Genomic DNA, 20,196 nt, shown 5'->3' with positions numbered 1-20,196 from the left:
TTAATTATTGAGTTTGGGGAGTTCTCTATATAGTCTGGATATAAGTCCTTTATCAGATAAATGATTTGCAAATATTTTCTGCCAGGATGCAGTTTGCCTTTAATTTTCTTAACAGCATCTTTTAAAGAGCGTAAGTTTTTAATTTTGAAGTCCAATTTATCCATTTTTGTTTTTAATAAATCCTGCTTTTGGGAGCATCTAATAAATCTTTGCCTAACCCAAGGCCATAAAGATTTTCTTCTGCTTTCTTCTAGAAATTTTAGAATTTATACTTAAGTCTGTGATCTGTTTTGAGTTAATTTTTGTATTCGGGGCAAGGTGTGGACTATTATATCTTCAAATATTTTTTCTTCCCTATTCTCTGTCTTTCCTCTCCTTTGATTCCAATTACATAAATGTTAGACCTTTCGACATTATCACACAGATCCATCAGGGTCTGTTCTTTCTTTTTATTTTTTCATCTCTGCTCTTCAGACTAAATAACTTTTCTTGCTGTATCTTCAGGTTGATTGACTCTTCTTTCCCTCCAGCTTTCCATTAAGCTCATCCAGTGAATTTTTCAATTGAGATAATGTATTTTTAAGTTCTAGGATTTCCATTTGGTCCTATTTTTATTGTTTCTGTCTCTCTGCTGAGATTTCTTTTGTTTCTTCATTACAAGCATGTTTTCTTTTACATTCTTGACAGTAGTTATAATAGTTGCTTTAAAATCCTTGTCTGCTAAACCCAACATTTAGGTCATTTTGGGGTTGGTCCCACTGATTGCCTTTTCTCTTGATTATGGGTTATGTTTCATGTTTCTTTGTATCTCCAGTCATTTGGAATTTTTCCTGGACATTGTTACTGATAGTTGTAGAGAGTATGGAATCTGTTATATTTCTTCAAAGAGTCTTCTTTTTTTTTTTTAACAGGCAATTAACTTGGCTGGACTTAAACTCCAAACTATGTCTCCCCTTTACTTGGTTATATCTGAAATCTCTGTTCAGTCTTTTGGTCTTAACTGGCTGCTTGAAGTCTGCTCCACATATGCATAATTCAGAGATCAGATAAAGATCTGGGTAGAGTTATATACAAAATTGGGACTTCTCCTCTCTGACTTTCTCTTTTTCCCTCTTACTCTCCAACTACTATGGTTGCTCCAAACTTTGTCCTCTGATTTTCAACCAAATTAGACTGAGAGTTTCTCTCCAGGTTTTAGCTACTGCAAATGGTGCTAATGGGCCCCTACCCTCAGGCTAAAAGCCATAAAACAAACAAACAAACAAACAAACAAACAAACAAACAAAAAACCCAGGAGACTCACTTAGTGCCATTTCTTTCTTCCAATTATAGACCCCTCCTCTAGTTTCTGCCTGCCTTTAGCTGCTTTCCAGTGCCTCCAGGGCTGTTTTTTTTAAAAATATTTCATCCAGGGCTTTTGGTTATTGTCCGCTAAAGAATTTGCCTAACAGGAGATAGTTGGCCTTTATTGGAAGTAATTTTGTATATTTACTTTCATAGTCTTTGAGAAGTTCCTCCACATTGTATAAACTTCAGGCCCCGTGAAACCTGCATTCACTCCTGCCTGCAAGGCTACTTCCTGGAGGCTCATGCTGTATTAGGAGAATGGTGGTAGCATTGAATAAATTCCTGGTACATATCAATGCCTAAAGCATTCCAAAGGGCTGATGCAGAGGGACTTCAGACCAATATTGTTCTGGTTGTTAATATTTGTCAGAGTAGATCTTTCTTTCCCCCCAATCTGCATTGAACTTCTGTAACATTTTGTGGTTTTCTAGATATGCTGCACATCAAACAGGGACAACTCTTCATTTTGGTCCAGCAACCTCATTTTGCCGTGCAAAAAATAAGGTCCAAAAATGGGCAACACCTTGTGTAAGACATTAGTGATGGTTGGGGGAGGAGAAAACCCAGGGGTCCTAAAGTCCTATTCTCTGGGGCACTACCATGCTTATCACAGCACTTATGTTTTATTATGGTCATTTATGTACTATACATCATTTCTCAGACTTTTCCTCTGAGGTCTTCAGGTCTCAGCTTTTATATCAGCACCCTCAGAGAGTCCTTTTTTGAACCCTTCAATTGAAGGCAGTTCTAAGAACTTTCCATTCATGTCCCTCTGTTTTATTGTTTTTGTGATACCATATGAAATCACCTTGTTTAATCTTGTTTATTGGTTTATGATCTACCCTCCTTAATAGAATGAAGTCCCATTAGGTCAAGAGTCTACTGTGTCTTACGTACTATTTCCATACTGTATAGACCAGAGCCAGAGTTTCAGTAGTTGTCGAATAAAATATTTGTTGACTGAATGAACTAGTAAGAGAGTGAATAATAGTACTCTAATGATAGAGGAAAATGAATGGCTTTCCCCAAAGCCTGGGGATGAGGCTTACCACAAGTGTAAATTTTATTTGGCATCTTTTGTTTAACCTTGAAAATTCTTTCAGATTTTTCATTTAAACTATACATTGAAGTCCATAAAAGTAGTTACTCTATCATACTGTACTATCATATAGTTTAGAGGAACACATTAGTTATGTCTTTTGGTGGAGAAAAAAAAAAGAAAGACATCCATCTAAACAACTCTTCTGTGAAGTAGTGCTTTTTTCCCCAGTCTTTTTACAGATGAGCCAATAGGGAAGTTGGTGTTTAAGTCATCACTCATAAAATTGGAAATTTGAATTTCACCCCTAAGATGGAACACAGCCAACACCTTTCCCCTCTAACTATATAAAACTTCTGGAAGTTGGAGACAAGACTACAAATTTCTGGCTTGTGTGTTTACTCTCTCTCCCCTAAATAGTAAATATGGCCGTTAGGTGGATCGTGAGTGAATATACCTTCAGAATCATTTAGAAACATTTGTTTTTCACTAAGCAGCCATTTGTGTTGTCCAATTTTTTTTTACCATGTCATCTATTACCTATTAATTTTTAATTTAAAAAATTTCAAAGAATCACTCAGTATTTGATGATGTACCTATGTATTCATTGACATAAATAATTCAAGATGTATTTTAAGGCTAAAACATCCCATCTGTATCTAAATGTACATATTTAGACAGATGAAAATTTTACTATTAAAGTTACTAATGACTTCTCTGGATAGAGACATTTTCTTTTTTGCTTCTTTATTGTCTAAGTTTTCTGCATGGAGCATGTAGTTATTTATATAAAGGTGAGAATCACTCAAAATATTTTTCATTCTTCTCCATAATATATGTGTTTGTTTACAAAAGAACAGTCCTTTCTCCTATTAACCTTGCTGTAGCTCTGTAGAAATCCCCTTAGAGGCAACAAAAGGGGGGAAAAAAGTACAAATGCTAATATTGGCTTTGGTTACAGGCTTGGAGAAGGAAAAAATTGAAAAGTCGATTATTTGGATTATCCATGAATTTAAATTATTTATGCTCTCCACTGCTACCAATTCCACTCAAAAGTAGCAGCTGAGCAAATCAAGTTTTGGCAACGTGTAGTCTGTCTGGGGTTTTGATTTTTAGGTCTTCCTTCGGAAAGTGAGATTTCCTCTTTCAGGCAGATGCTTGAAAAATGTTTGCTGTTCAGTGATATGACTGTTTAGTAGCAAACAATTTGTTGTAATGATTTGGGAATGAAGAGATCGTGTTTGGTAAGACCTTTTGTATGAGCTCTTCAACTCCACGGAGGATACATATGGACCGGGTTGTCCTACTCCTCTTTACAGGCTCCGGGATTCAGCGGGAAATATTTTGAAAATATTGGATTAGCTACCAGCCTTTGGATAAAGATATCTCCTTTACCAAGAGTTAGGGAGAAGCAGCGTGAGGCACAGTTTTAGTATTTTCGTCTTCTTTTCAAAATGGACCAAGAAATCTTTCTCTTACGACTTTTTCTCGCCAGAAAGTTCAAATAAAGTGCGGTAAAAGTTTTTCCGCTTTCTTGTTTGGGGGCTGGACAAGAGCTGACTGTCGTGGATTTCTACCAATTGTACGAGGCCTCCTCCCACGTGGTCCCGCCTGCTCCGTTTACGAAGGAACAGCCAATGAGAGCGCCGCTGTTTCAGCCAGCGGCGACCAAAGGAAGAAGAAGCGAGGGTATTGGCTGTCGGCTGGGACTGCTGCCCAATAGGAGCCGTCCGATCCCGCGCCTCAGGCGGGTAGCTCGAGCTCCTCGGATAGTTGCTGTTGGCCTCTGCCTCGCGCTCGTGTTTCTGAGGAAACGGCCGCTGCTGTGGCGTCTTTGCGAGTTCTACCGCGTCCTTTCGGCCTCAGGTGAGGGCGGCACTTGCCTCTGGCTCCGGGTTGACTTCCTCGGGCTGGGTCACTAGACGTGGGGTCTGGGGACGCCCCACGAGGTGGGGTGCGGGTGGGCATGGAACCCCGCGGCCTGAGGAGATTCGGCTGCTCCAGCGGCCTCAACGGTCGGGGCTGAGGCGCCCGAACCGCCGCTTTTTCGGGGTTGTTGGGGGTGGGGCTGAGAAAGCCAGAACTTCGCGGCTCCCGGAAGGAGCCAGGTTTGCCGCGGGGAGGGAGCGAGAAGTGCCTCTGGGCCTCTCTCCGGGGAGCCGAGCCTCAGACTCGTCATCTTACAAATAATTGCTGTCCCGTGGCGCGCCCCGTACTTGGATTGCATTCAAGTTGACCCAGGGACCTGGTTTTTCGTTCCATCCGACTTCACCTCACAGCACTGTGAGGGAAATACTTTTACAGACGAACAAATTGAACAGAGAAGCTAGGAAACTGTCCTGAGGGCCTCCAGGTAGTACGTGGCAGAGCAGGGATTTGAACCCCGGCGGCGCCTCTTAGCCTGGTAATTGGAAGCCACCGTCCCGCCGGATGTGGATATTGATTGAAATCGGAGTAACAAAGTTTGGTAAGATTACGAGAGGTCTAGGACAAGGCTACTCAAGGCTTGGAGGGACCAGCCGATGGCCTTTTGCTGTAGGCATCCCTGGTCAGCCTGACGTCTGGAAAGATCTATATTCCTCCACATGGATTGGGAAGCTTTGCTCCAGGACAGCGCTGTTCAGAGAACTTTCTATATCTGTGCTATCGCGCTCTCTCTGTATCAGGTGCCGATGTATTCTTAGTTGTTGGAGTTTTTTTGGTTGGTTTTGTGATTTGATTTTTTTGTTTGTTTTTTTTCGGGTGTGTGGTGGGTAATTCAACTGGTATTTGGCATCTGCTATATACTTGTTGCTGCATGGGATACACTGCTGAATCAGACTTAGGATTCGGCTCTCGGCCTTTCACGTCTAGTCAGAACTGGCATATACGGGAAGAAATTTTTGATATTTTAACTTTTTAATATTTAACCAGACTGGAAAGTACAGAGAATAATTTTTTAAAGACCTGTGCATTCACTACTCACATCTGATAAATCTTGACCTTTTGATAGAATTCCTTCCCTTTCAACTTATTTTTTTTAAAAAAAGAAAATTATGTAGTCAAAGTCTCATCTGTACCCTTGCACGCTCCCTCTTCTGAATTTGGTATTTTTTCCGCCCAGGCTTGTTTTATACTACTATCTTTTTTTTTTTTTAATATAAAAGCCCATATCATAGCTTGATCTTGTGTATTTTTAAGTATCCTAAAAATGGAATTAATAATGGATTCATCTGTAACCTGCTTTTTTCTATTTGATATAATTTTTTTAGGAAACTTACTGTTTTAGGTTGTTAGTTGGAAGAGCTTATGGTTCCATCCTGACCAGAAGTTTTGCTTCACTTTCTTCTCCATTTTGAGTTCTCTCATTCTTGTGCTTCAGTTAATCGAATATTTTGGCTTGACCTTTTAATCTTACTGTTTTGGGGGGTGTCTGTTATTTTACCTTCTGAAAGAGTTCCTCTTCTTTATCTTCCAATCCTTCTATTAAAGCATTTTTGTTTGTTTGTTTGGGGGGGTAATTAGGTTTATTTACTTATTAATTTTTTTTAATTTGATGGAGGTACTGGAGATTGAACCCACGACCTTGTGCATGCTAGGCATGCACTCTACCACTGACCTGTACGCTTCCCCCAAAGCATTTATTTTGGCTGTAAATTTTCTAAGAGCTCTTTCTTATTTTCTTTTTTTTTTTATTGAGTTATAGTCAGTTTACAATGTGCCAATTTCTGGTGTAGAGCACAATTTTTCAGTCATACATGAATATGCACATACTCATTTTCACCTTCTTTTTCACTCTGAGCTACCATAAGATCTTGTATATATTTCCCTGTGCTATACAGTATAAACTTCTTTATCTGGTCTGTATATACCTGTCAGTATCTACAAACTTCGAACTCCCAGTCTGTCCCTTCCCACTCCCCTCCCCCCTGGCAACTACAAGTTTTTATTCTATGTCTGTGAGTCTGTTTCTGTTTTATATTTAAGTTCATTTGTCTTTTTTTTTTTAGATTCCACATATGAGTGATATCATATGGTAGTTTTCTCTCTCTTTCTGGCTTCACTTAGAATGACATTCTCCAGGCACATCCATGTTGCTGCAAATGGCATTATGTTGTCATTTTTATGGCTGAATACTATTCCGTTGTATAAATAGGCAACTTCTTTATCCAGTAATCTGTTGATGGACATTTAGGCAGTTTCCATGTCTTGGCTATTGTAAATAGTGCTGCTATGAACATTGGGGTGCTGGTGTCGTTTTGAAGTAGGGTTCCTTCTGGTTATATGCCCAGGAGTGGGATTCCTGGGTCATATGGTAAGTCTATTCCTAGTCTTTTGAGGAATCTCCATACTGTTTTTCACAATGGCTGCACCAAACTGCATTCCCACCAGCAGTGTAGGAGGGTTCCCTTTTCTCAACAGCCTCTCCAGCATTTATCATTTGTGGACTTTTGCATGATGGCCATTCTGACTGGTGTGAGGTGATACCTCACTGTAGTTTTGATTTGCATTTCTCTGATAATTAGTGATACTGAGCATTTTTTCATGTGCCTGTTGATCATTCATTCGTATGTCTTCACTGGAGAATTGCTTGTTTAGGTCTTCTGCCCATTTTTGGATTGGGTTTTTTTCTGATTAAGTCATATGAGCTGCTTATATATTCTGGAGATCAAGCCTTTGTCAGTTTCATCTTTTGCAAAAATTTTCTCCCATTCCTTAGGTTGTCTTTTTGTTTTGCTTATGGTTTCCTTTGCTGTGCAAAAGCTTGTAAGTTTAATTAGGTCCCATTTGTTTATTCTTGCTTTTATTTCTATTTCTTGAGTAGACTGCCCTAGGAGAACATTACTGAGATGTATGTGAGATAATGTTTTGCCTATATTTTCTTCTAGGAGGTTTATTGTATCTTGTCTCTTTCTTATTTTCTGATTTGTTCTTTTTTTCCCTTGGCATTCTTTTAAGTTTGGATTTATTTATTTATGTACTTATTTACTTATTACTGTTTGTTGCATTGTCTTCCTTTCTTCTCTCCAAGTTTCTTCTCTTTGTCTGCTTTGGCCTCTATCTCACATTAGAGGCTTTCCTCAAATGTCAGTTGATCGTTGGCTGTTTGTTCATTTTTAAGGAGAGAACCCCAGAAAACTGATTGCTAGCTCTGTATGAGTAGCTGAACCTTACCAACCAGTGGGCTTTTACTGTTAGATACATAGACAGCCATTTTCTTGGGGGATTCACAAATGTCCGTATTCATAGGTCTTTCCTTTTAAGCTGATTTTCTCTGGAAAACAGGCTTTTAGAATCTCCTGCCTTGAGGCACAGAGAATGTATATAAACCAGAATAGTGTGTCCTGGATTTGTGTGGCAGGGAAACTGGGGAGAAGGGTTGGAAATGTCTCACATTGTTCAGTTTGCAGACTTTCACTTAACTCCATGTTTTCACTGCTGTGCTACCCGCCATGCTGATCTTAAGCATGTCTGGTTCAGTTCTCCAGTTTTCTGTAGCATAGGGAGAGGAGGTTTTTGATTGATTGTTTGCCTACGAGACATTAACTACTTTTCCAGGCTTTTAGCTAACCCTCCTTTCCTTACTTCCCACTCCCAAAACCAAATAGCACAAGGTATAATTTTCACATTGATTTGTTTATTCTCCTATTTGTTTGAAACTTTGTTATACAAGGTCTTATCCATTTGCCTGTGTTTACTTCTGTGGAGTGTCTGACTACATGACAGGTGCTTAATAAATATTTGTTGAATGGAATTAGAAATAGGAAACAAAAATTATGAAAAGGTTGGGGTAAATAAAGGTTGCACAAATAGGTAAATTTCTTTTTCTAGTTAGTAACTGAGTTCATTATGCAAGTATAGAAATGTCCTTTCTGTGTTTATTCTTTACAACTTGTTACTATGAATGATGAACGTTGCCTACTAAAATTGAATATAGTATTATATGCATTTGTTTTAGTAAATGTCCATATTCAGGCCACGATGGAGAACTGTAAGAGGTCTGGGAGATTACTTTCAATAGTTCAATCCTCTTATTTTATAGATCTATTTTAAAGGATAGTGCTATGATCACATGACTTCATGTTTTCAAAGGGCACACAGGAAAACTGGTCATAAGCGCTTGTTATGGGGGAAAAAAGTGAAAATAAAATCATTTTTAAAGTTTCTCAGTTTTGCCACAAATGATCTTAAACAGATATACTAAAAGACAGATATGATTATATTAGCTACATGGCATGTTTTATCTGCTTTACTAATACTTTTTACAAATACTGTTTCCCTAGTAATGGCTCATGAAGCAATGGAATGTGATCTTCAGGTGCAGTCAGATCATGCTGCAGAGCAGCCTGCTCCTGCTGAAGTGGTCAGCGGCCAAGGGGGACCACCCCTGCTCCAGCCCCCTCCTGATGAAGTAGTCAGCAGCCAAGAGGGACCACCCCTGCTCCAGCCCCCTCCTGATGAAGTAGTCAGCAGCCAAGGGGGACCACCCCTGCTCCAGCCCCCTCCTGAAGAGGTAGTCAGCAGCCAAGGGGGACCACCCCTGCTCCAGCCTGCTCCACAGGTGTCCATTGACCTGACAGGGGAAGTGGAACTCTCAGGAGAAGAGAATGTGCAGAATATCGGTCCAGGAGCTTCAGAGGAGCAGAGGCAAGGATCTGATGCTAACCACACCGTGCGAGTATCTTCATTGGATTCAATGAACAGCTTTATCAGTGGGCTGCAGAGACTTCATGGCATGCTAGAATTCCTGAGACCACCTTCAGACCGCAATGTGGGGCCAGTGAGAGTGAGGAGGAGGAGGAATTCAGCTTCACGCAGGGCAAGAGCTGGAGGGTCTCAGAGGACAAACAGTGCCAGGTAAATATATATATGTTTATATAAATTTTGAGATTCATGCCAGATTGGGAATTATGACTCTTACGTACTCATGATATGCCTCAGTGCTGCGAAGAATTGGCATTGTGACTTGGCAAGTCAGGTAATCTTTCTGAACTCCCTTTACCTCGTAAGTCAGATGAAAATAAAAGTGACTGCCTAATTTACTTCATAAAGTAATTGAGGGGATAAGTTACACCAATAAGCTTTGAAAACTAGGTGGTAGTTTGTTGGCAACGGTACCGTGGAGGCTGGCTTTTATTTAGATCATTTGTATCTTGCACATCAAGAAAGTACTTAACTTGCAAAGTTCCTCCACTTGCTCAGGATTCTTTATTCATTGGTACTCCCCTTAGTAGTGCAGTAGATTTTGGAAGACGGACAGGCTGGATTTAGAGAAGCCTTGCGAAAAGTAGAATGTGACTAAGTGGGAAACATTCCAGCCCTCCTCACCTGAGAATGTGTTGCAGAATTGAATAATTCTCTTTCATAAGTTTTGAATTGAACTTTCCTCTTGAAGGGCTTAGCTGTTAAGTTGTGATAGGGTTATTATGAAAAATAACAATTGTCTATGCCTTGCCTGTTTTTTAACTTCCTTTTACTTTATTCAAAATCCTTTTTTCACATTTGGCCTTCTAAATGTCTTCATGATGTTCAGAGAGATTGAATTTAACCTCTTCATTTTAAATGTGAAAGAAACTTGGACCCTGAAAGAGTGATTTGTTCAGGGTCTCAAGGAACAACACAGAGGAGGTTAGAGCTGGTACTGGGACCTGGATCTGACTGTTGTCTACACAAGCAGAGGAAGCTTCAATCAGATCCATTTGTTTTTTTAACACTATGAAAATAATGAGATGACACTAAAAAGTGGTGGTTAGACCTTCAATTACCTATGTCTGACAAGTGAGAAAGCTGATGAGGTGATTTGTGATTTGACTGAGGTGACTTTGGAACTGAGACTGTGACTTGTGATTCTGGATTCAGCATTCTTTTCCATGTGGATCCTGCTGATTACCATACCAGGGCCTGTGATTCCTGTGGTTCCAGTCTCTAGTGCCTGGTCACTTCTAGATGTGATCCATCTAGGATGACCAGTGTTGACAAGAGTTGCAAATGCATGCTACTTTGTTATTTTAAGATGTCATTCTCTCAGATTTTGAAAGCAAAGTAAGATTTCATACATTTATGTCACAGGTGAAAGTACATTGTAGTGGAGTTTGGGGACTCTGTTGAAATAAGGGGGCTGAGATTTAAGAGTAGGGTCCCTGGGAACTGGCTGACTGTGAAGAGGCCTCTATTGTAGTCCTCAGGCTTGGTTGTTCATACATTCATTGGCTAGGGTGGGGGGTAGGGGTGTTGCTCTTGGTTGGGCACACTTGTGTTAACCAATTCACAGGAGAGTGACACTTATAAACCAGATGCCAACTTACGGAGAAAAATAGAAACACCACAGATACCGAATTTTCTTGTTGGCATGGTCAGCATGATTCTCCCGGGGATATTTACACATAGAAGCCAAACCCTGATCAGAAAATTGCTTGATGTATGTAGAATCTGTGCTCAGGGATTGAGTTACAGAATTTAGATTTTAAAGGATGTCAGTCAAACTATTTAACTGACAGTTGTATGTCTGTTTCCACAAAGAGAGTAAAATAAAGTCAAGGAACTGTGCAGTTCAATGGAGAGAACTTGGATTCTGGAGCCAGATAAATGTGGCATTAAGTTTTTTTCTCTAAATATTGTGTTGTAAATAAATCCCACACAAATTCACGTAAAAGTCTGACCTTTCCCAGGTCTGATTGCTTATACCTTCTGAATTCCTTGAGATAAATTTCTCATTATGGTGTTTGGCATTTACTCACCTGACAGACTATGCCTAAGCCGGGTGTTGAGAGCCTGGGCCAAGGTAAGGAGCTTTTGCCTGAGTCTCCACCAAGAAGCCAAAATTGGGGAAACCTGCGTAGTGAGATATTTTTCCCAACAGGCTTCTCAGTCAAAGTCACAAACTCCTCTCGTGTTTCTTTGTTTGAGGCTGCTTGGTTCTGGCTGCCAGCGTCATCACTCATTCATCAAATATTTGTAACACTCCACTGTGCGAGAGACTGAACTTTTGCCTTGGAGATACATTGGTGAACAGGACAGATCAGGGTGCCAGTTCCCATGGAGCTTATGGAATCTTAGGACTACAGAGGGTAAGCAAGGGGCAAGAATTTACTATACTATTATTTACTTCAGAGGTAGTAAGTGCAGGGAAAGAGGAGGATTTCTTAGGTTTCAGGACTATACTCCCAGCACCGCCTCCCATTACTTTTCATAGTTTCCCTTTCCTGTGTCCCCACCTGATCTTGGAAATGCCTATTTTGCTACTAAAAGCAATATTGATGAGTGATTTTTTAAAAACTGGTTTCTATGCAGAATGCTATTGATATGTGTGTAGTAGCCTGCCTTTATTATGTATTTCATTTGGTTAAAATGTCCTTAGGAAATGCTGTTATGTGCATATTCTCATGAATAGCTATAGCTGCTGTTCATGCATATTCCCCAAAATAAGTTCATAAACTTGATTAGCTTTTTTCTGAAAAGGAAACCTGAGTGACATCAGTGAAAATGGCAGAGTAAGGATCTCAGAAAATTCTCTCCATAGAATCAGTGAAACAACTGGCAAAATTTATAAAAATCAACTTTTTCAGTGCCTTAGAAATTAACATATACTTGTAGCAATTCATGGAGTGATTATTAAAAACAGCTGTGTCTCAGTAAGACCAGTGAGTTTTGTGGCATCCCCTTCTTTGGCTCCATAGTAGTCTTGAAAACTAACTGCCTGCAATCAGTGAAAAGCCACAGCCTGGAAGTGACTAAAGAGAGTGGAATGGAATCAAAGCTCCTTCAAAGCCTCATTCCCAAAGAATTCTCTTTCTTTGACCTGTTTGGTGGTCCCTGGAAGATCTCACTTGAAAGGCTATCTCTGACTTGCCCAATGCAAAAAACCTAAAGCCTATTTCCCAGGGTCTGTCTGAGGCAGTGGATGACCACTGGAGCAACAGACTAACCAAAAATCTTAAAGGGAAAAGCTGAGGAATGAAATCTTCACATGGGGTTTTGAAAAGCCCCTGACATACTGCTTGGAATCTAGAAGGCCACATACATGCTTGGGGCTGTGTGCAGCTGTGCTCATGCTCAGCAAAGACCTAAGAAGGCACTAAGCTTACAACTCTGGCTGACCTCAAGGCTCTGGGTAAGCAAGAAATGAAGGCAAAGGCAGAGCTGTCACCTGCCTGACTGGTTATTGACAGCGTGCCCCAACACACATCAAGTCCCTCAGCAAAGACTAGGGGTCTTACTGGTTCCAAGTATTTAAGGAAATGTCTGTCTAGTCATGAACTCTGACCACTAAGCTAACCAAACAGAAACTTCAGTGGCCACATACAGCAAAGAATGCAAACTTTGCAGAATTACTTCAGCAAAGTCCCTAAACAAATAATAACAACTATTAGAAATAGCAACAACAACAAATCCTGGAAGGGGGGATATCTGATTTCCAGAGTTTCCACATTACACTATTGAAATGTCCAGTTTTCAAGAAAAAATTACAAGGTGTGTAATGAAAATATAACATACACAGGAAAATAAGAAAAAATAGAAACTGTACACCAAGAAGTCAAGATATTGGACCTACTGGACAAACTTTAAATCTGCTGTTTAAATATAATCAAAGAACTAAAGCAAAGTATTAATAACAGTGTGTCACTAAACGGATGATTGAAGTTATAAAAATGTACAAAGTAGAAATGCTATAGTTGACATATACACTAAATGGAAAAAAAAAATCACCAAGAGTATTGAACAGCAGGTTTGAGCAGGCAAAAGAAAGAATGTTTGTCCTTTGACATTATTTAGCTTGAAAAGAAGAATGGCTTAATATAAGGGGTGAAACAATGATGACTGAAGCCAGACTTCATACTGTACTCCAAAGACTTCATTCTGCGTAGCAACAGCAGCAGAATCACGTAAGGCCATATATGATCAACAGGGCCCTTTTTCTTCTTTCCCACTCTCTTTTCAACCTCTTAATAACAGCAGACCAATTGCTGAGTTGTGTCTGTCTTCCTTTCTTTCTTAGTTAATTAAGTAAAATATATTAATTAGTCATGTCTTTAAAAGATATTGACAAAAGAAAGGCCAATAGAGTAGAATTAGCTTTTAACTTAGGGATCAAGCTCCATTGTAGGCTAAATGAAATAATTGAGTGGAAAAGAGCATATCAGGCCAGTCAACATCTGCCTAAATTGCTATTCCTGCTTCAGTGTTCAAAGGCAGCAATTAATGGCCTGGCAATGAGTTGAAAAGACTAGGATTTGCCTCCAAATTACTATGGATTATTCTTGTGATGTTGGTGTATTTTACTAGAATTCTGTTGTCTTTCTGCTTACATAGGTTGAGGGCACCGTTGGATGCATACTTTCAAGTGAGCAGGACGCAGCCTCATTCTCCAACCACTTCTTATGATTCGGAGACTAGGAATCCAGTCTCTGTAGACTTGCAGGGATCAGGTAGTTCTGATTCTGACAGTGACAGCTCCACAGAGTATGAAGAGGGGGTTGTCCAGACAGAGGAACCTAGAGCTGTTGTTTTAGAAGGTGAGTATTTTATCCGGATGATTCACAAGGCTAACATCCAGAAAGGTTAGATTCCAGAAGGTTAGAAACTCTAGACTTGTGTTTTGGTACTTTCCTTTTTCCCCCAAATGTCATAGATTACCGCTTTATAGGTCAAAGCTTTCACTGGCCATAACTGTATAGAGAAGATTTGATCTGGCTTGCAATTTAGTGTGATTTGTGACCCATTGAATTGAGTTGGTTACTTTATAGTGGCACTTTATATTCCTTTTCATTTTCTTAGAAATCTGAGAATGAAATAGATTCTTTATTCAAAAGAAAAACTTTGTTAATTAAACACCCTGTCTAGTCTGCTACTTTTTAAGTCTTAGTGTAATGTTGTATACTGTGCAAGTGGAACTTTATTTAGCAGTAGATGGGCAGGGACCCCTAAAGCTTACATTAAAAACCCTCTGATAACCTACATTGTGGTCTTTTCACACCAAAGGGAGCCAGGGCTTCTTGGACAAATGGCTTCCCAGGTCTATGATAAGAAATACGCAAAAAGAAAAGAAAAAGAAATACACAAGATGAGCCTAGGGCATTTAATTGTGCTAGAAAGCAAGGAAGCCATCTAAGTCTTATCATGTCAGTTATGTCAGTAGGCTCAGGTGCAACTCTGAAGGAGACCCTAGTGGCCAAAGATGGGACAATTTGAGCATTAGAATACTGAATGTTATTTTGGATTATAGATTGAAATATATCAAATCTGTGAGAATCTATAAATTCATAATTGTGTACTTAAAAAAACCCAAACCATATCACCATAATAAGTTACTAGAGCTCTGACTCATTGCTCTGAAAACTGGTAAATCAAGGATTAAACATTTATCCCACCTTTCCTTTGTGAACTGTATCAGGAAAAACCAAATCGTTGATGAAGGTCTTTTGTGTGTTTGTTCATTTGTTTTTTTGTTTTTTTTAAGAGTAGCTTATGTTTCAAAACTGAGAGGAAGATAGAGATTTCCCATATACCCTTTGTCCCTGCCCCTGGCACATGCATTGACTCCCTATTATTGGCATCATTCACCAGAATGGTGCATTTATTAGACACTGTAATCACTCAAAGTCTGTGGTTTACCTTAGGGTTCATTCTTGGTGGTGTACATTATATAATTTTGGGCAAATGTATAATGACATACATCCATCATTATAATATCATATGCAGTATTCTTACTGCCCTAAAAATTCTCTGTTCTCTGCCTATTCATCCCTCCCACCCACCCCTAGGAAATTTTTTTTAAATAGAAAAATTCCAGCTAATAATTGTAGCAAGAATGATAGGTGGGGCTCTATGGCTCCTAGTGAGATGATGTATCTAGGCAAAGACCATCAGCGAATCCTACAACCATTCTTTTCACTGGAGGAACAAGACTGACAGTGCTAGAACTCATTGATTAATCTTAGCATTTTAAAGAGTGAAACCACCACTTTATGTGCATCTTGATGTGCTGCAATAAAAAATATCCATACCACCTAGGAAGTACTAGCTGCCAAAAAACATCCTGAATCAACTTGACTCTAGATACAATAACCATTTTGCGCAGTTTACAGGAAGGAAATAGAGGAAGAAGGTAAATGATACCTCAAAAATGGAGTCATTCAGCTCTAAAATAGAAGACATACTACAAATGGAACATTGGAAAAAGACCTACACGTATATGAGCATCTAATGTATTGTAAAGAGAATATCTCAAATCAGACTTTTAAATTAGTATTATTGTTAAAACTGGATAGCTAACTAGAAAACAAAGTTAGATTCATTCCTCATGCTATAAACCAGGATATAAGGGGTCAGTGATCTAGTGTGAAAAATGAAACCATTTAGTATTGGAAAAATACATAAGTGATAAAAACCAGGAGTAAGGAATACTTTGAAATCTATAAGCAATATAAGAAAATTACATAAAATTTTAGGAAAAAATTTATGACAGCATACTTTATGATTCCACTTATGTAAAATGTCCCATGAGTACATGTGTTGATGAAAGACATGTACAAGAATATAATAGCACTGTTTTTAATAGCAAAAACTGAAAACTATCCAAATATTCATCAGGAACAGAATGGATAAATAACTGTTACAAATTTACACAGTAAAACACTGTATAGCAGTGACAATGAATTACAACTCCACATATAAGTATGGAAGAATCTTGTAAACAGTGTAGAACAAATGTAGCAGACATAACAAGTGGATAGCTCAGAGATGCCATTTATATACAAAAATAGGCAAAATCAGTCAATGGTGTTAAAATTTAGTAAAGTAACCTAAACTTTGGTGGAGACAAGTTCACCTCCCTGGCTCCCCCCTCCCAAGATGTAAGGAGGACATCAAGGTATGAGGGACACTCTTGGAGTTGGTGATGTTCTGGTTTATAGTTCAGTTTGTGAAAAGTCACTAAAATGAATTCTTAAGATACACTTTTCTTTGTGTATATTACATTTCAGTAAAAGATTTTTTAAAGCAATGAGACAATTTGAGCCTCAAAAAGAAAAATGACTAAAGTTTTAAAATCACCATCTTGATCATTAGTGGAGGTTTTGAAATGTTGATGAGGTACTAGGTAGTCTAGGGGTCTGACTGACTTCACCTGAACCCAGTAAGAGTCTCTCCTGATGTGCTGCGATCAGAAGCACACATCATAGATATTCTAACTTCCCCTTCTCTTCCCAAAAAACAGAATTGAATCTACTGAGGCGTCTAGGTCTAACTGCGAGTTTATAGGAAAGGTAGTCAATGGAGCAATAAGTAAGCAACACCACAAGGAAGCAGTCGGCCAAATTGAGGATGTAAGACAAATGACCAAATCTGCCCCAACAAGTCAGTCACAAGGAGAGGATAGAAATAAGTGAAGGAGAATTGTTATAAATGAAAAAGACTTAAGAGACAGCAATTTGGAGACCTTGTCTGGATCCTGATTGGAATAAATCTATTGTAAAGAATAACTTTATAACAGTTCGGTAATTTTGAGTACAAACTGTGTGTCTGGAATGGTACTGAAGGATTATTGTTAATTTTGTTAGGTGTAATAGAGATAGTGTTTTTGTAAAGAATCCTTATCAGCAAGTGTTACAAAAGTGAAATCCCATTTTAGGGTTTTTCATAAGTATTCCAAAAGAAAATAATGGGAATGGGGGCTTAGGTGTAACAAGATTAGCAAAATATTGATTATTTTTGAAATTGGATGAGAGTACTTGTAGGTTAACTGTACTATTCTACATTTTAAAAATTCATTGATGCTGCCTGGGGAGCTGTCATCCCTTTTACAACAACACTCCCAGTTAGAAATGGAAAGCTGTGTTGAGTCCGGCTTTCCTACTAGCCTTATACCTGACTTACGTCTTCTTTTGTATATTACCTATCCCCTCCTTTCTGGAAACCACTTGGCAGAGCAATTAGGAGATACCTCAGCAGAGCAAGAAGTTACATGTGACAGTGGAGGAGAGACTCTCCCCAAACAGGTAATATGAACATCCTTTTAAATGAAAGATTTTTTTTTTAATTGAGTTACAGTCAGTTTACAATGTTGTGTCAATTTCTGGTGTACACAATTTTTCAGTCATACATGAATATACATTCATTTTCATATTCTTTTTCACCATGAGCTACTATAAGGTCTTGTATATATTTCCCTGTGCTATACAGTATAAACTTGTTTATCTTAAATGAAAGATTTAAGAGGAGGGGAGGTATAGCTCAAGTGGTAGAGCTCATGCTTAGCATACATGAGGTCCTGGCTTCAATCCCCAGTACCTCCTCTAAGAATAAATAAATAAGCCTAATTACCTCCCCCCAACAATAAATGAATGAATGAATGAATGAAAGGTTTATGTTTTCATTTGAAGAAGAGGCTACAGACTGAAATGGAAAGCTCACAGATTTTGTAGGCAGGAGGTCCAGGTATGGATCCCATACAAGTTACTCACTATTTGTAAGACTTCTTCCCCTTAGGTTTAAAACCCTGGGGTTGGAGGAGGTGTGAGGAGAACTTGTCCTGCCTACTTAACAAGGTTAAGTATCAGTTAAAATAGTAGATGTGAATACAGTTTGTAAACTATTTGGCAGAATGATTGCTATGTGATAAACAATTTTTATTTTTAAAAATAACTCCATTATCCTTAATATCAGCTGTGTACTGTGTGAGTTCCAAAACATTGACCTACTTTTTTGCGTGTTTCTATATGGCCTCTGTTTTTATTTTTTCTCTCAAGAAAAAATTTTTGTTCGTGTAAATTTATTTATGTGTATAAATGTTCTTCATTTATTGAAATACAGTTGATGTACAATATTATAGTTTCCAGTATACGACATAGTAATTTGACATTTGCATACATTATGAAGTGATCACCATAAGTCTAGTAACTGTCTCCAAAGTTACTAGAATACTATTGACCATGTTCCTCATGCTGTATAGTACGTCCCCATGTCTTATTTATTTTATAACTGGAGGTTTGTTCCTCTTAATCCCCTTTACCTATTTTGCCATATCCCTACTCCCCCTTTCCCTGGCAACCAACCATTTGCTCTCATTTTTGTTTTGTTTTTAGATTCTATCTATGTGAGGTCATATGGTATCTGTCATTCTCTGACTTAGTTCACTTAGCATAGTACCCTCTTGATCCATCCATGTTGTCACAGATGGCAAGATTTCAAAATTTTCATGGCTTAGTAATATTCCTGTGTGTGTGTGTGTGTGTGTGTGTGTGTGTGTGTGTGTGTGTGTACCACATCTTTGTCCCTTTATCTATTGAAGGACAATTGAGTTACTTCCATATCTTGGCTGTTGAAAAATAATGCTGCTGTGAATATCAATGGGTGTATCCTTTTTGAATTAGTATTTTTATTTTCTTCCTGTAAATATTCAGAAGTGAAATTACTGGATCATATGGCTGGATCATTTTTAATTTTTAGAGGAACTTCCATACTGGTTCCCAAAGTGGCTGCACCAATTACATTCCCACCAAACAGCTCAAGTGTTCCCTTCTCTCCACATCCTCACCAACACTTACTTGTAAGGTGATAGGTAGCATGTTGTGGTTTTAGTGTGCATTTCCCTGATGATTAGTGATGTTCAACATCTTTTCTTTTCATGTGTCTATCAACAGTCTTAGTGTTTCCTTTGTAAAAATGTCTATTCAGATCTTCTCCCATTTTTTGGTCAGGTTTTTTTTTTGACATTGAGTTGTATGAGTTCTTTAAATATTTTAGATATTAACCCCTTACCAGATACATTGTTTGCAAATATCTTCTTATATTCAGTGGGTTACCTTTTTGTTTTGTTGATTGTTTCCTTTGCTGTGCAAAAGACTTTCAGTTCGATGTCCTGTTTATTTTTGCTTGTTTCCCTTGCCTGAGGATATACTCAGAAAAATATTGCTAATATTGATGTCAAAGAACATACTGCCTATGTTTTCTTCTAGAAGTTTTATGGATTTTCAGGTCTTACATTTAAGTCTTCAGTGCATTTTGAGTTTATTTTTGTATATGATGTGAGAAAATAGTCCAGTTTGATTCTTTTGCATGCAGCTGTCCAGTTTACACAACACCATTTATTGAGGTTGTCTTTACCTCATTGTGTATTCTTGCTTCTTTTGTCATAAATTAATTGCCCATGAGTTTGGATTCATTTGATTCATTTCTGGGCTCTCTGTTCCATTGATCTGTGTGTCTATTTTTGTGACAGTCTCATGTTGTTTTAATTACTGTAGCTTTGTAGTATAGTTTGAAATCAGGGAGCATGTTATTTCTAGCTTTGTTCTTCTTTCTCAAGATTGCTTTGGCTATTTGGAGTCTTTTTGGTATTCATACAAATTTTAGAATTATTTGTTCTAGGAAAAATGCCATTCATATTTTGACAGGGATTGTATTGAATCTGTAGATTGCCTTGGGGGGTATGATTATTTTAACAATATTCTTCCAGTTAATGAGCAAGGTATATCTTTCCATTTGTGTAATCTTTAGTTTCTTTTATCAATGCCTTATAGTTTTCAGAGTATGGGTCTTTTACCTCTTTGGTAGATTTATTTCTAGATACTATGTTCTTTTTGATGCAGTTCATAAATGGGATTATTTTCCTCATTTCTCATTCTGATAGTTCATTATTACTGTGTAGATCACTGTAGATTAATTTTGTATCCTTTAACTTCTCTGAATTCATTTAAATGTTTTACTTTGAAAGGTACACAAAAGGAATTGTATTATATCTTTTTCTGATCCTATTTTCTTTTCCCCCTGACTTACTGCATCTTGGAGAGCTTTTTATTATCAGTACGTAAAATTGAATCTCGTTCTTAGTA

The 20,196-nt window shown here is 38.3% G+C and overlaps 1 protein-coding gene and 1 long non-coding RNA gene across 3 annotated transcripts in view; one reads left to right on the top strand and one right to left on the bottom strand.

Moving 5' to 3' along the window:
- Nucleotides 1-464: 464 nt before the first annotated feature.
- LOC116665812 lies at nucleotides 465-18,334 on the bottom strand. Its single transcript, XR_004322513.1, has 3 exons — nucleotides 18,264-18,334; nucleotides 1,145-1,150; nucleotides 465-475 (listed from the first exon to the last, which is right to left on the bottom strand). It is a non-coding gene; the product is annotated as an uncharacterized LOC116665812 (long non-coding RNA).
- RFWD3 (ring finger and WD repeat domain 3) overlaps nucleotides 4,096-20,196 on the top strand; it is a 33,879-nt gene continuing 17,778 nt past the window's right edge. The window contains exons 1-4 of one of the 2 annotated variants that reach the window (XM_014554642.2): nucleotides 4,096-4,252; nucleotides 8,650-9,223; nucleotides 13,676-13,878; nucleotides 17,291-17,361. In XM_014554642.2, coding sequence (XP_014410128.2) covers nucleotides 8,652-9,223; nucleotides 13,676-13,878; nucleotides 17,291-17,361 — 846 coding nt within the window. In that variant the 5' untranslated portion in view covers nucleotides 4,096-4,252; nucleotides 8,650-8,651. The remainder of the gene's footprint in view (nucleotides 4,253-8,649; nucleotides 9,224-13,675; nucleotides 13,879-17,290; nucleotides 17,362-20,196) is intronic. The other variant, XM_006179210.3, reaches the window with a different exon arrangement.

The sequence above is a fragment of the Camelus ferus genome, chromosome 9 (genome assembly GCF_009834535.1).
Source record: "Camelus ferus isolate YT-003-E chromosome 9, BCGSAC_Cfer_1.0, whole genome shotgun sequence".
Taxonomy (NCBI): Eukaryota; Metazoa; Chordata; class Mammalia; order Artiodactyla; family Camelidae; genus Camelus; species Camelus ferus.
Note: the sequence above shows the minus strand (reverse complement) of the source record. Positions and strands in the feature narration are given on the sequence as shown.